This window comes from Lynx rufus, unplaced genomic scaffold, assembly GCF_022079265.1.
Source record: "Lynx rufus isolate CCGP_SWC_20201006 ecotype Redwood Valley unplaced genomic scaffold, mLynRuf1.p SCAF_26, whole genome shotgun sequence".
NCBI classification, from domain to species: domain Eukaryota; kingdom Metazoa; phylum Chordata; class Mammalia; order Carnivora; family Felidae; genus Lynx; species Lynx rufus.
The window spans coordinates 12251301-12267562 of NW_025814841.1; the positions used below are offsets into that span (position 1 = coordinate 12251301).

General features: G+C 38.8%; 1 protein-coding gene and 1 pseudogene across 1 annotated transcript in view; both read left to right on the forward strand.

The window, feature by feature from the left end:
* The first annotated feature begins 1573 nt into the window (after positions 1-1573).
* CDH17 (cadherin 17) overlaps positions 1574-16262 on the forward strand; it is a 62352-nt gene continuing 47663 nt past the window's right edge. The window contains exons 1-2 of the mRNA XM_047089023.1: positions 1574-1621; positions 6873-6971. Of these exons, the coding sequence (XP_046944979.1) occupies positions 1574-1621; positions 6873-6971 (147 nt within the window). The remainder of the gene's footprint in view (positions 1622-6872; positions 6972-16262) is intronic.
* On the forward strand, positions 12431-12527 carry LOC124519090 (uncharacterized; annotated as a pseudogene).

Below are 16262 nucleotides of genomic sequence, written 5' to 3' on the forward strand. Positions count from 1 at the left end.
AAAGAGTTGAAAGAGGTTTAGGTCTTTGGGATCTGACAGATCTGGCTGGAAGCAATGCAATGTCCCTTTCTAGCTATGTGTTAGGCAAATCACTTAACTTTGAACTTCCATTTCCTCATATATAAAACAAGTATAACATTTCCTAACTCATTATGTCTGTGAGAAACTCACAGGCTTTCTGACTCGGAATCCACTGTCTACATCACTGTTACACTGTTTGTAAAGGCTCCTCCCAAATCTACCTCCTAGATGTTGCTTAATAAATGCTTATTTCCATCTTTATCTCCTAAGGCATTTGCGAGGCTAAAATTGTGTAGTACATTTACCTTTTTATTTAAAAAAAAAATTTTTTTTTTCAACATTTATTTATTTTTGGGACAGAGAGAGACAGAGCATGAACGGGGGAGGGGCAGAGAGAGAGGGAGACACAGAATCGGAAACAGGCTCCAGGCTCCGAGCCATCAGCCCAGAGCCTGACGCGGGGCTCGAACCCCTGGACCGCGAGATCGTGACCTGGCTGAAGTCGGACGCTTAACCGACTGCGCCACCCAGGCGCCCCACATTTACCTTTTTCAAGTTCAAATATGGGAGCTCCAGTGGCACAATCGGTTAGCGTGTGGTACTTATAAAGTTCAAATATAAGCTATCCAAATGTAAGAAATTTAAAATGTCAGGGACTACATTTTTAGAGTGGTTAGAATTTCAATAACCATATTTTCATGGTGACTATATTAGTGATATAAGTTCATTGGAATTTTGGTGAAATGGGTACATGTTCCATTTTACCAATTTTTTTGGTTTTGTTTTAGCAGTCCAGTATTATGATAGGCAACAACCCTGCTTTATAGTCCATGTGGAAAATTTATATCAGATCTTAAAAATCAGTTCGTCATGATGTGTCTCAGAGTGAAAGTTATAATGTTGAAAAAATGTGAAGCCACAAGAAAGAAAGGAATAATGCTGAACAGAAGAGAGTAAGGGCAGAGTTTGGATTCTTATTTGGTTGCTTTTGGAGTAATAAGAAATATACTCTTCCCTTAGGCATATTGCCTAGTTAGCAACAGTGTTTAGAAGACCGAAGTGTGGCTGGTGAAGTCTTTGAATGAAGGATGATGAACGTTCTTGGGTTCTTTCTGCTCGAGGAAGCTCATGTCTTTGCAACTTTGAATCAGAATCACTAAAATTTTAGTATCTGTTATCCTGGCATTTGCCAAAACATATCTTTCCCATGCATACAATAAAAGTGAAAACTATACTTATTTTCTACCATTTATGACCCTTAAATGGAGAAGATTATAATAAAGTGAAACAGGTAAAGAAATGGAATTACTATGAGCTTCTTTGGGGATTTTGACTTGTGTGTTGCTATGGATGAGGCATCATAAAGCTTCTGGAAGGCTGGGTGGTTCCGAAACGAGAAGAAGCTGGCCTTTAGAAATCCCATTCTACTAGGTTTATAATTGGATATTGTTCCATGATCCTTTCTGGTTGGAAATACGTGATTTTAACCGACTGGTAACTAATCACTTTTATCTCTGGTTTATTCACAGAAGTTTCAGTACAGAAAACCACAATGATGCGAGCCCAACTCCATGGCTTGTGTCTCCTTACACTTTATTTGGTAAGAGAAGAGGATGTTCTTTATTTATTTGCCAGAATATTTTCTGCCATTTTCTACCTCATACCAAGGAAACGATGATTATCATCACCTAAAAAAAAAAATCTATCAAAATTAAATTGTATACAAAGGACACGTAGTTTGCCCCACTGTGATATTTTTGATGAAATGGCTACAAGTCAAATGTCTACTCTTCAACCAGGGAGGTACTTTCTCCTCAACTCTTAAGAACCAATACCACTTAACAGGCAAGGTTTAAAACAAATCTGTCTATTCATGTTTAGATCTCCATGTATAGCTCAGGGACTCTGGAAAGAAAAGTATACTGTACATATATTAATGTCTATATATACTAAATATATTTATGTGTATGTAGTGTGTGTGTGTGTATATGTGTGTATATATATATATATATATATATATATATATGTATACTTTAGTCTATGTCCCTTAATCTTGACTTTATTTTTTTACTTTGACCATGAAAAATTACCATGGGAATACTAAGGAAAGCAATTTCTCTATTTTCAACCCTGCTCTGTTTTGTACTTTTATCCCCTATATATGGTTTGTAGTTTTCTGATCAAAGTTGTCTTTAGCCATTTGTTGAGTCAACCCTGTTGACTAACAGGCTTCTAGAAATTAGAGCTGGATGGACTCTGGAGAGACCCAGCCCTCAATCTTGGGTAGATAGTGGGGTGTCATCGTTGTTTTATTCATGAGTCTCATAAAGGTCATACACTTGCCCAACAGTCTGTTGTATTAGGAGGCAAGATTATGGGGAAGCATCTGTTTTCTCTTTAGAAGGAAGTTGCTAGACCCTCACATTTCAAATCTTGTTTTTTTTTCTTCTGGGACCCAAAAATAGCATCAAATTCTAAGTTCCTGAGAGCCTCCTAGAGTCCTCAAAGTTCAGAATATTGACATAATGAAACAGAGCCAAACTTGTAAACCTACCAGAGCCTTCCTCCTGGGGGAGGGAAGGAAGCTGCGGTTCCAACTTTAGGAGCAATGTGCCTCCTCATAGACTGGGAGCTCAAAGCCAGACACAAGGGCTGCTTGGAGTATGTCAAACATCCCCTCTTAACCTGTCTCCTCTTCTTACCCTATTGAATGCCCTTTGCTATCTGTCTTATCACAGGGTGGTAGTGAAGTCAGACCTAGGTACAAAAGTGGCAGTGCCACTTACTAATGATAGGAGCTTGGGTGAGATAGTTAAGTTCTGAACCTCAGTTTCCTGCCCCATGAAATGGGTCTTAAAAGAGTACTTGCCTTATTGGTTGTTGTGGCCATTAAATGAGTTAGTGCATTTATATAAAGCCCGTTGGTCAGTGACCGGCCCAGTCTAAGTACTAGATAAATATTGGCTATTATTATTACTACAGCATTTTAAATATTCAGTGTCTACATTCATATGGACCTTGACTTCCATGAGGAGAACTATCTTTTAGTCATCTTTGCAACCTCAGCACGCAGCACTATGCCAGGAACAGGGTAGAAAGTAAGTACATAATCATGGACTTATATTAGGAGACAGCAAGATCTAAGACAAGATTCTATCATGATAACTTGATAATAGTGGGCTTATCTTGTCTGAGAAGGAGACATGCATTTTTTTTTCCTGGATAAAACGTTGGATATAAGTTTTCCTTCTCTCTACTCTCAGGCCAGTGGGATTTCTACCTAGAGTAAGAAATAGTGCCCAAACCATTGCTGGCAGCAAGAGCCTTGCCCAGGAGATAGACACATGCACAGCTGTGTCAGGTGAAGGAAGGGAGTTGCTACCATCCACCCCACCACCCCCTGTCATTTAAAAAAATTTTTTAATGCTTATTTATTTTATTGAGAGAGAGAGAGAGAATGAATAAGTGGGGGAAGAACAGAGAGAGAGAGAGAAAAAAAAGAGAATCGTAAGCAGGCTTCATGTTCAGCCTGAGGTGGGGCTTGATCTCCCAACTGTGAGATCATGACCTGAGCCAAAATCAAGAATCAGACGCTTGACTGACTGAGCCCCCCAGGCGCCCCTCACCCTCAGTCATTTGTTCAGCAAGTGGCTCTCCTGTTCTCTCCTGAGCACTGGTTTCCGTCGGGGGCACGAAACATTGCATGAATATATTGCAAGGGCCCTGAAGAGAAAGCAAGTAAGTGACCAGGGTTTGGGAAGGGGTGCTGCATAGTTAGGTAGGGAAATCAAGGAGAAGCCACCTGTTTTAGAGTTTTGCCTGGGATTGTACTTCTTCTAGAAGTAAGGAGGGTTTGGCATAAATACTATGTAATTACTGCAGAAAACTCTTGCTGGGAAGTACAAGGAGGGTGGCTACACGGTAGGCAGACCTAGCAGTCCCATGTATCCTTTGCTGGTCTGGAAGGGTGTGGCAACGTGGCTCAGAGTTGGGGCTCGGTGGTGCCACAGAGCTGGCTTCATCCCCCATTATCTGTGTCTCCGCTGTGGCACTTTTCTGGACGTACTTTCCTGATCTTGTTGAGGAACAGAAAAAATGATACGTGTGGAGGGTCTAGTCCCACAGCTGCTGCACAGGAAACATTTAAAAAATGACAGTTCTATTCTCTTCCCTTCCTTTTACTTCGTGCAGGATGGTAGGTGTTACCTCTCCAACTCCTGCATGAACCCTCTTTTCTTTCTCGTTTCCCCCACACCACCTTTCCCAGTTCGGGCAATGTGGCTTGATGACTCAGAACACACACACGCATTTTGAAATCTTTATAGCCCAAATAGAAATGTTAATGGGCATGTAGGGAGATTTGCTGCCCTGTTATGAGAACCCAACTTTGAACCTTGCAACTGAGATATACCCTCCTGTCCCGATAGGTGAGCCAGCTTGTCCTCGCAGGAAGAACACAGTCTTGTTTGTGAGGTTTGCTCGACTAATGGGAGTTTCTTCTGGATGCCATTACTAGTGTGAGCTGCTGAAAGACTGGCCACTTGCTGACATGAGCAGAAAGTTGATGAAGGCAGTTTGCTGTTAAATCATGATCCCACAGAAACCACTGCTCTTCTCTTGTACCAACCATGGTGGTGCCTGGACATTTGCACCCAGTTCTTGTGTCCTGCCCTCCAGAGGATATGTGGAAAAGGAGTGCAGGGGAGAAAGAGCCCCCAGAGGAAGATATTCCCTTAAAGGAATTGATGAGCTAGAAGTCTATAACGTTATTGTGTCAGTTAAGGATGCTTTTAGTATAGGCAATAGAAAGTTCAACTTTGGAGTGGCTCTAGTAAGTCGAGGTTTATTTCCTCAGATAACGAGAAGCCTGAAGTGGACAGCCCAAGGCAGGTTTTGCATTTCTGTGATATTATCAGAGACTTGGGCATCATTCTCTTCGCTCCACCATTATTTGAGCTGATTTGTTCCCTTGTGGTTTCATGATGGCCACCACAGCCATAGACATGCGGTGCATGGTCTGAGCAAGAACAACGGGGAAGGGAGGTGACAATGCTGGCCACATCTGTCCTTTTTCATTGGAAAATAAAAGCTTGACCAGAAACCCTCCAGTAGACTTCACCTTTTGTTTCAGGAGCCAGAACTAAGTCACTCAGCTCCCTGCTAGCTGCAGAGGAGTCTGGGAAAGAGACCTCTTGGCTTCCCGAAAGAGAGAGGTTGCTGATGGCTGGGGGCAGCTAGTCCATGGGCCTTCCACAATCTGAGGGAGTGGAGACCAAATTCCAAAGCCCTCTGTGTTTTCATCTGACAGACAACCAGTATCAAGTTAATCGAAATTCAGTGAACCAAGGGATATAGTGGAAGGCCTTCCCCCAAACTCTCATACTGATTGTTCTCGGTTTATTCTCAGCATGTCCATCCCAAGAGTGTACTTGCTCTCCCTGAAGAAGTGGCAAACAATTCTCTTCCCCCGAGTTCTTCACCTCTCCAGCTCCCCAACCATCAACTCCTCATATTATACTTCTGATCCTAACCTATCCCACCCATGATTTCTACACAAGTAGACCTGAAGAACCACACAAGAAGCATTGGGTACGGGTGCTAAATCCCTCATTCCAGAGGGCGCCCTCTGTGGATGGGTTGATGGCTGGCTGTCCCCCTGTGTGCCACCTGTCATGCTCTGTCTCACTTTAGAAGGATAGTTGTGGTGGGACATGGAGGGATGGCAGGGGTTGCCACTGGATGTTCCCCATCCTCCTGGGTTGGGAATGGTGGGAGTCATACCCTCCTGTACATCCTTGATGTCACCTGTTTTCCTGTCAGATTGTCTTGGTCCTTTTTTGTTTGCTCTGGTAGGTAGTGGGGCATAGCAGCTGAGGGCAGCCATTGCAGAGTTGCAATGGGTTAGAATCCTGCTTCCCGTCAGCACCTGGGCAAGCTGCTTACCCTCTCAGCATCTTAGTCTCATTGCCCGTAGAACGGAGCTGGCAGTAATAATTTGTCCCCAGGTGGTTGTCAGGATTAACTGTTTTTAGGGCTGAGTTCGGCACATAACTAATTTCTCTTCTTACTGTCCCAGCCACCACATACTGCTATTCCAGCCTGAATTTGGGTGTCTGCAGAGGTTTCTTGCCTGTCAAATTCAAGGTCTTTTGGCTTTAGAAATGTCTTAGTTACTTGAAGTAAACATTTTGTTCTTTTTTTTTTCCTGTATGAGCATGGATTGCTAATCAAACGTTAAAATAGTAAGCTTTTCTTGAAGTTACAGTTGTACCAAGTAAGCACTGTACTCAACACATCTAAATATTTTTTTCCCTTATAAATTTAGTTGTCCTTGAAGTGACCATGAACTCTAGGGTGCTGGGAATCTTCCATAAATGTCCTTCTAAATGAATAGGAGTGGAGGAAAGGTGTTTTAAGAAGCTGATTTAACACTGTGTTGTGTTTAGAAGACAGAGTGGCATTGTGGGCAGATAGAAGCTTTTGTTCAGTTAGATCTTAGTGTGTGTGCCCTGACAACCACTTAAGGCATTTACTCTGGGCAAGTAGCTTCACCTCTGTGAGCCTCATTTGTAACATGGGAGTGTTAATATTCTCTCTACAGGGGGATTGCTTGAATGGTTAAAGGAGAAAAATAGCACAAGACTCATGGCAAGCCATTTTGATATAGTGAAACTCAACAATATCAGATCTCTTTCCATCTGTTTTGACTATACTTTGCATTGTTTTGACTAGGTTAGAATGTTGTGTCTTCTATATCAGTCCTAGAAGCCATAATAAAATTAGCAAGTGGCATGTATGTATTCATAATGATGGGTATGCCAATTTTCTTTTTTTATTTCCTTTTTTAACAGACAGCTGGATATGGCCAGGAGAGGAAGTTTAGTGGACCCCTGAAACCCATGACATTTTCTATTTTTGAAGGCCAAGAACCAAGTCAAGTCATATTCCAGGTAATGGCTACTCTTGATTACTGTCACCTTCATTTTACAGGCTCTCACAGTGGACTTTACTCCTTAATCTACTGTACAGCAGGAAATAAAATAGAGGCATGGCAGATCTCATTATCAAGAATGATTTCAGAAGCTAAGTTAAACAGAGAGATGGGTGGCCTCAGTATTGTAAGGGGTTGTACGTGACATTCTCATTCAGACTTCTTCAACCATGTCTGGGGGAAATGCTCCCATCCCTGGGGGTGCGCAGCTTGGTGCCTATAGGCACTGCCTCTTCCTCAAGGTGGGAAGGGAACAAGTCCCTGGAGTGGGATGGCCATCTGACTATCCATCCAATGAGCATGCTGCTTGAAGCATTTGAAGATGCAGATTCTCTGGAGTAGCACTGGCATGGTGTGCTTTTCCTTACTATCTTCTCTGAACCCATCCCTGGGCCCTGGCCGGTGGGTTGGCCGTGCTGGGAGGTGGTCATCTCATGTAGTTAGATAACTGAGAAAAGCATCAGATTGAGGGTGGACTGTAGATGGAAGTAAGAGACTCCAGCTATAAAGGGGACCGAAAAAAGGCAGCAGCATGGACACCTGCCCTTTGCTGCCAGAGGAAAAAGCATGTACCGAGGACTGGCAGTAGAGAGTAGGTATTCCGTGGGCATCTATTGAACTTTCTATTGAACAGAATCAGGACCCCATAGAGGCAATCCCCAACTTACAAACTTCACAGACCTGGAAACTGGCTTGGTAAGATGATTCTAGTCTCTGAGTATCCCAGTCAGTGGAATCATTTCTTGGGTTGCTCCACCTCTTTTTCTGTTCTTTTTCCATTAGCCAGCCACCCTACAAAGCCCATCTCTTCTTGGCCAGAAATGATAGTCCAGTTGTCATGGCTGAATGTTTCTTACTTATGGGTGAGTGTGTTGGAGGAGAGGAGTAGGAGATGAAGGGGATTTCCTTCCTGGGATCTCAGAATCTTTGTGTTAGAAAAGACCTTGGAGACTTTTGGTACCAACCACTTGTTTTACAGATAAGGAAACTGAGGCTTAAATAAGTTATTGGCAGAGTTGAGATTAGAAAACAGATCTCCTGATACCTGTTTGGAGATGGAGATACCCTAGTCTCTCCATTTTGTATAAATTTAAGTAAGTTAACAACAACACTGAGATTAGAAAACAGGTCTCCTGATACCTGTTTGGAGATGGAGATACCATACTCTCTCCATCTTTGTATATGGAGAGAATGCAGCAAACCCAGTTATGGTAGGATGTGCTTTGAACTCTTTATTGCAGTGGTGTGGAGGTGTTGCACAGATACTTTTATTTGGTACCACTGGAAATATTCTTGCCTGGAGTTTGGGAGACACAAAGCGAGCTCAGTGCCCCATGAGGCTGATCCTTGGGTTGGTAACATATCTCAAAACAAAAAAGAACTAAACAGCCACAGACTTCTTTCACTGAGGATTTTCAACTAGCTCCAGTTCAGTACTCGAGGGGCTTCTAGAACATCAGATAATGTAATACAAATCTAAGATAGGTCATTTTTTTCCTTGTAATGAGATTTAGCTTACACACCATAAAACCTACCATTTAGAATGTGCAAATCATTGATTTTTAATATATCACAGAGATGTGCAACCATCACCACTAATTCCAGAACATTTTCATCAGCCTCAAAATGAACCCTGTACTCATTAGTAGTCCTCATTCTCTTCTCTTCCGAGCTCCTGGCAAACACACATCTACTTGCCGTCTCTATTTGCCTATGTAGACATTTAATATAAATAGAATCATACGTGTGGCCTTTTGCATATGGTTTCTTTTACTTAGCATGTTTTCCAAATTTATCCATACTCTAGCAGATATTAATACTTATTCCCTTTTTATAGCTGATTAATATTCCACTGTATGGATATATACCACATTTTGAATGTCCATTTTTCAACTGATGGACATTTATGCCTATTATGAATAATGCTATTATGGACAGTCATATACAACTTTTTGTGAGGACATGTATTTTCAATTTTCTTGGATATATACCTAGGAGTAGAATTGCTGGATCATAGTTAATTCAATGTTTAACTTCTGAGGAACTGTAAAACTATTCTCAAACCAACTGAACTATTTTACATTCTTACCAGCATTGCTTATAGGTTCTGATTTCTCCACATCCTTGCCAATGCATGTATTTATCTGTTTTTATTACAGCTATCCTCATGGGGGTGGAATGGTACTTTTTGTGGTTTGGGTCTACATTTCCATAATGACTAATGATGTTGAATATCTTCTCATGTGCTTATTGGCTGTTTGTATATCTTCTTTTTTTTTAAATGTTTTTTTTTTTTTTTTTTTTTTCCTGAGAGAGAGAGAGAGAGAGAGAAACAGAGCACGTGTAGGGGAGGGGCAGAGAGAGAGGGAGACAGAATCCAAAGCAGGCTCTGGGCTCTAAGCTGTCAGCACAGAGCCTGATGCGGGGCTCAAACTCATAAGCTGTGAGATCATGAATTGAGCCAAAGTCGGACGCTTAACTGACTGAGCCACCCAGGCGCCCCTGTATATCTTCCTTGGAGAAATATTTTGCCTATTTTTAAACTGGGTTATCTTGTATTGTTCTAAGAGCTCTTTATATATTCTATATTACAAGTTCCTTATCAGATATATGATTTGCAAATATTTTCTCACATTCTATGGGTTATTGTCTCACTTTTTGATAGTGTCATTTGAAGCACAAAAGCCTTTAATTTGATGGGATGTTTTCCATTTATTCAGATCTTCTTTAATTTCTTTCTTTTTAAAAAAAATTTTTTTTAACGTTTATTTATTTTTTTGAGACAGAGAGAGACAGAGCATGAACGGGGGAGGGTCAGAGAGAGGGAGACACAGAATCGGAAACAGGCTCCAGGCTCTGAGCTGTCAGCACAGAGCCCGACGTGGGGCTCGAGCTCATGGACCGCGAGATCATGACCTGAGCCGAAGTCGGCCGCCCAACCGACTGAGCCACCCAGGCGCCCCTTCTTTAATTTCTTTCAACCGTGTTTTATAGTTTTCACTTTACCAATATTGTATTTCTTTTTTAAATTTATCTTGAAGTATGTTATTCTTTTTGCTCCTATTGTAGATGTAATTATTTTCTTAATATCCTTTTCAGATTATGCTTTGCTAGCATGTAGATATACAATTGATTTTTTTATACTGATATTTTATTCGGCAACCTTATTGGACTTGTTTATTAGCTGTAATACGTTTTTCAGATTCTGTATGATTTTCCATATATAAGATCATGCCGTCTTTGATTAGTTTTACTTCTTTCTTTCCAATCTGGATGTTTTTTTATTTCTTTTTCTTGCCTAGACCTTGAATAAAGCCTAAATAGAAGTGGCAAGATTGGGCATTTTTTTTTTCTTGTTTCTAATATTTTGGGGAAAGCTTTTAGTCTTTCATCATTAGTTATAAGGTTAGCTGTGGGTTTTTCTTAGATGGCCTTTATCAGGTTGAGGAAATTACCTTCTATTCCTGGTTTGTTGAGTATTTTTTTTTTCATGAAAGAATATTGGATTTTGTCAAATGATTTTCTGCCTCTGTTGAGATATTAATTTGGATTTGTCCTTTATTCTATGAACATGGGGTATTAAATTAATTGATTTTCATATTTTGAACTAGTCTTATATTCTGGTATAAATTCCACTTGATCATGGTATATAATCATGTCAGGATGATACTGTCCTCTTAGAATGAGTTGGGAAGTATTCCTTACTCTACTTTTGGGCTGCATTTGTGAAGATTTGGTTTTATTTTTTCTTTATGTGTCAGGTAGAATTTACCAGTGAAGTCAACTGGTCCTGGGGTTTCCTTTGTGGGAAGTTTTTTGATTACAAATTCAGTCTCTTTACTTGCTATAGGTTTATTCAGATTTCCTGTTTATTTTTTAGTCAGTTTTGATAGTTTTCATCTAAGAATTCATCCATTTCACCAAGGTTGTCTAATTGATGGGTAAATAATTACTTATCATATTCTCATTAATCCTTGTTATCTCTGAAGGTTGGTAGTGATGTCTGCTTTTACATTCCTGATTTCAGTTATTTGAATCTTGTTTTTTTTTTTTCTTGATAAGCCCAGCTAAAGATTTCCCAATTTTGTTGATCTTTAAAAAAAACCAAATTCCAATTTTGTTGCTTTTTTTTCTCCTTTGCTTTGTTTGGTATTCTCCATTTTATTAATTTCCATTCTAAAAAAATTTTTTTTTAATGCTTATTTATTTTTGAGAGAGAAATAGACAGAGGACAAGCAGGGGAGGTGAAGAGAGAGTGGGAGACACAGAATCCAAAGCAGACTCCAGGCTCTGAGCTATCAGCACAGAGCTCAAGGTGTGGCTCGAACCCATGAACTGTGAGATCATGACCTGAGCTAAAGTTGGATGCCCAACTGACTGAGCCACCCAGGCGCCCCTCACTAATTTCCATTCTAATCTTTATTTTCTTCTGCTTGCTTTGGGGTTAGTTTATTTATCTTTTCCTAGTTTCCCTTTATTCATCTTTTTCTAGTTTCTCAAAGTAAAAGATGACTGACTTGAGATCTTTCTTCTTTTATAAACATTTACAGCTAAAGATTTAGCTCGAAGTACTGCTTAATCTGCATCTCATGAGGTTTGGTCTGCTCTGTCTTCATTTTAATTCATCTAAAAGTATTTTATAATTTCCTTAAAAAATTTTTTTATGTTTTTATTTTATTTTATTATTTTATTTTATTTTAGTTTTTAACTTTACATTCAAGTTAGTTATCATATAGTGCAACAATGATTTTAGGAGTAGATTCCTTAATGCCCTTTACCCATTTAGCCCATCCCCCCTCCCACAACCCCTTCAGTAATCCTTTGTTTGTTTTCCATATTTAAGAGTCTCTTATGTTTCTGTCCCCCTCTCTGTTTTTATATTATTTTTGTTTCCCTTCCCTTATGTTCATCTGTTTTGTATCTTAAAGTTCTCATATGAGTGAAGACATATGATATTTGTCTTTCTCTGACTAATTTCACTTAGCATAATACCCTCTAGTTCCATCCACGTAGTTGCAAATGGCAAGATGTCATTCTCTTTGATTGTCTAGTAATACTCCATTGTATATATATATACCACATCTTCTTTATCCATTCATCCATCGATGGACATTTGGGCTCTTTCCATACTTTGGCTATTGTTGATAATGCTGCTGTAAACATTGGGGTGCTTGTTTCCCTTTGAAACAGCACACCTGTATACCTTGGATAAATACGTAGTAGTGCAATGGCTGGGTTGGGGGGTATTTATAATTTCCTTTTTGATTTCCTCTTTGACCTGTTGGTTATAGGGTGTGTTATTTCCACATATTTGTGATTTCTCCAAATTTCCTACTGTTTGGTTTCTAATTTTCTTCTGTTGTGGTCAGAGAATATATTTTGTATGATTTCAGTGTTTAAAAATGTATTGAGATGTGGTTGCTTCAGCAGCACATATACTAAAATTGGAACGATACAGAGAAGATTGGCCCCTGCACAAGATGGCATGCAAATCCACAAAGCGTTCCATACTTAAAAATAAAAAAATAAAAATGTATTGAGACTTGTTTTATGGCCTAACATATGGTCTATCCTGGAGAATTTCCATGTGCATTTGAGAAGAATGTGTATTAGGGTTTTGTTGGATGGAGTGTATTTTGAGTGTATTTTGGGGTCTGTCGGTAGGTGATCTTTGTCTGTAATTGTTATAGTTTCTTGATGGATTGGCCCTTTATAGAATGTCCTCCTTTGTCTCAACTAACAATTTATGTTTTAAAGTCTGTTTTTCTTCTAAAAGCAGTCAGGCTTAATTTCACTCGCATTTAGAAATGTAGTTTTGTTGGATATACAATTTTTAATTGGCAGGTTTTTTTCTTTCAGCATAGTCTCCATGAGAAACCAGGTGTTCATTTCATTGAGGATGCCCTTATGTAATGAGTCTTTGCATTTTCAGCATTCTCCCTTTGTCTTTCACATGTTTGATGATGTGTCTAATTTTGAGTCTCTTTGAGTTTGCTGTAGTTGGACTTAATCCAACTTTGTGGATGTATCATATTTTTCTTGAACTTGGGAGGCTTTTGGTCATTCTTTCTTCAAATAATCTTTTGGCCTCTTTTGTTCTTTCGTTTCCTTTTTTGACTTTCACTACGCATGTGTTTGCTTGATGGTTCTTCATTGGTCTCTAGGATTCTGTTAATATTTCTTCATTCCTTTTTTTCTCTCTGTTTTTCACAGTAGATAATCTCAATTGATCGAATATCGAGTTCACTTATTTTTTCTTCTGCTATGTCAGATCTACTGTTGAACTTTCTATGAATTTTTTATTTCAGTTCTTATACTTGTCAACTCCAGAATTCCTATTTTTAAAAAATAATTTCTATGGGGTGCCTGGGTGGCTCAGTCAGTTAAGCATCTGACTTCAGCTCAGGTCATGATCTCACAGTCCGTGAGTTTGAGTCCCACATTGGGCTCTGTGCTGACAGCTTGGAGCCTGGAGCCTGCTTTGGATTCTGTGTCTCCCTCTCTCTCTGCCCCTCCCCTGCTCATGCTCTGTCTCTCTCTGTCTCAAAAATAAATAAAACATTAAAAAAATTTTTAAAAAATAATCTCGGGGCGCCTGGGTGGCGCAGTCGGTTAAGCGTCCGACTTCAGCCAGGTCACGATCTCGCGGTCTGTGAGTTCGAGCCCCGCGTCGGGCTCTGGGCTGATGGCTCGGAGCCTGGAGCCTGTTTCCGATTCTGTGTCTCCCTCTCTCTCTGTCCCTCCCCCGTTCATGCTCTGTCTCTCTCTGTCCCAAAAATAAATAAAAAACATTGAAAAAAATTTTAAAAAAATGATTAAAAAAAATAAAAATAAAAATAATCTCTATGTCTTTACTGATATTCTCTCTTTGGTGAGATATCATTTTAATACTTCCCTTCAGTTCTTTAGAAATAGTTTTATTTAGTTTTTGAGCCTATTTAAAATAATTTAAAATCTTTATCTAGTAAATGTAACATCTAGCCTTCCTCAGAGGCTATTTCTACTGACTGCTTCTTTTCCTGTATATGGGCCTTACATTCTTTTTATTAGCATGTCTCATAATCATTTGTTGAAAATTAGACATTTTAAAGAATATGATATGGAAATTCTAGAAATTGTATATCCTCCTCTTTCCAGTGTTTGTTGCTATTTGTTTGTTTAATGACTTTCCTGAATTAATTTTGTAAAGTGTATATTTTTTGTCATGTGTGGCCATTGATATCACGAAGTGATTGAACTGAAATTTCATTTGCCAGGGAGTTCTGTGTGCATGTTGGACACACCTTCAAGAATGTGGTAAACAGTTTACAACTCTGCCTTAGCCTTCACTTTTTGCTTGCACAAAGCCTCAAGGTCAGCCAGAGGTGAGATATTAGGGCCTTCTCAGGTCTTTCTTGAGTAGGTACACAGCCCTACTTGTGAATGTGGCTTTCTACACTCCCAGGAATATATGGAAGATTTTCAATGCCCCCTAGGGTCATCTTATTTCCCAGATTAACCTTTTAAGTATTTTGGTCAGCTTCTTGTTTATATTAACTATTATCACTGCCTCAGGTAGCTGCAAAGTTGAATAATTGCTGATAATTATTTTTGACAAATTCCCCAAGAGAAAAATTGTTTGCAGTGAGTGAACTCCCAAATTCCTCACACTATATTTCCAGGAAACTTCCAGATAGGTCAGATAACAGCATTTCTCTGGGGGTGGGGCTTTTGGGAAACTCCAAACGCTTTCTCCCTTCTCCATGGTACTGTGGTTGTGAGGCTGTTGGATTTCAAGACTACTGTATATCTTTTTTTTTTAATTTTATTTTTTTAAATTTACATCCAAATTAGTTAGCATATAGTGCAACAATGATTTCAGGAGTAGATTCCTTAGTGCCCCTTACCCATTTAACCCATCCCCCCTCCCACAACCCCTCCAGTAACCCTCAGTTTGTTCTCCATATTTATGAGTCTCTTCTGTTTTGTCCCCCTCCCTGTTTTTCTTGAATAAGGGACAATGGAATTTGGGCAATTCAATGTAATCACAAAGCTTGGTTCTTATTGACAGTAATTTTCTTAAATAAACACTCCTTGGATTTTGCAAGTTTTTGGTTAATTTCCAAGGTTCTGATAAAGTTTATATTTATTTACATTTTTTTTCCAGTTTCTCATTGCTTTTATGGAGGAAAAGTTTTGTTTTTTTTCCAGATCATTACTCTACCTTTCCCATTGACATCTAAGACTTTTCCTTAAAACACAAAATAGTAACACTTTCATTTAGTAGGTAAATAGCATAATATCAACAAGCAAACACTCACAGAAAAGTATTCACCCACAGTTCTACCCACTTAACACATCAAATATATATTTTTTCCATTTCTTGCCCAGTGACATGAATACTTTTGGTACTATTACAACCATAGTCTAGATTTACTCTTATATTCTCCTTTTGTTATTTTTCATAAATCCACTTTTTCCTTGTGCTGCTTCATACTTTATAGAATGAACATTTTAATTATTAACATTCTATCAACTTTATTATGTACAGTAGTAATTTTATCATCTTTAGTTTTTGATCATTTAGGAATTTTCAACTTTCCAATATTGTCAATAAGGCTACTTATACTATAAACATGTAGCTTACTGTTTAAAAAATATTTCTTTATGATAAATTCTGTTTGGTGATGTTTTCTATCAAAGGCTACATTTTATGCCTCAAGTTATTTTCAAAAAGATTGTGCTAACTTAAATTTCCACCAATAATATATGTGTTTCTTTACATCCTTTACAACATTGGCCGTTATTAGTTTTTAATGTTAATAAATAATATAAAAATGTATTAAAATTATTAATGAGGTTGAACAAACTTTTATGTTTGCTTCATTTTATGTGAATTTTCTTTTTTTTTAATTTTATTTAAATCCAAGTTAGTTAATATATAGTGTAATAATGGTTTCAGGAGTAGAATTTAGTGATTCATCACTTACATTTAGCACCCTGTGCTCATCCCATCAGGTGCCTTCCTTAATGCCTGTCACCCATTTAGTCCATGCCACAACCCAACACCCCTCCAGCAACCCTCAGTTTGTTTTCTGTATTTAAGAGCTCCTTCTCTGTTTTTATCTTATTCTTCCTTTTCTTGCACTATGTTCATCTGTTTTGTTTCTTAAATTTTATACAGGAGTGAAATCATAGGATGCATCTTTCTCTGACTTATTTTGCTTAGCATAAGACATTCTACTTTGATCCACATTGTTGAAAATGGCAA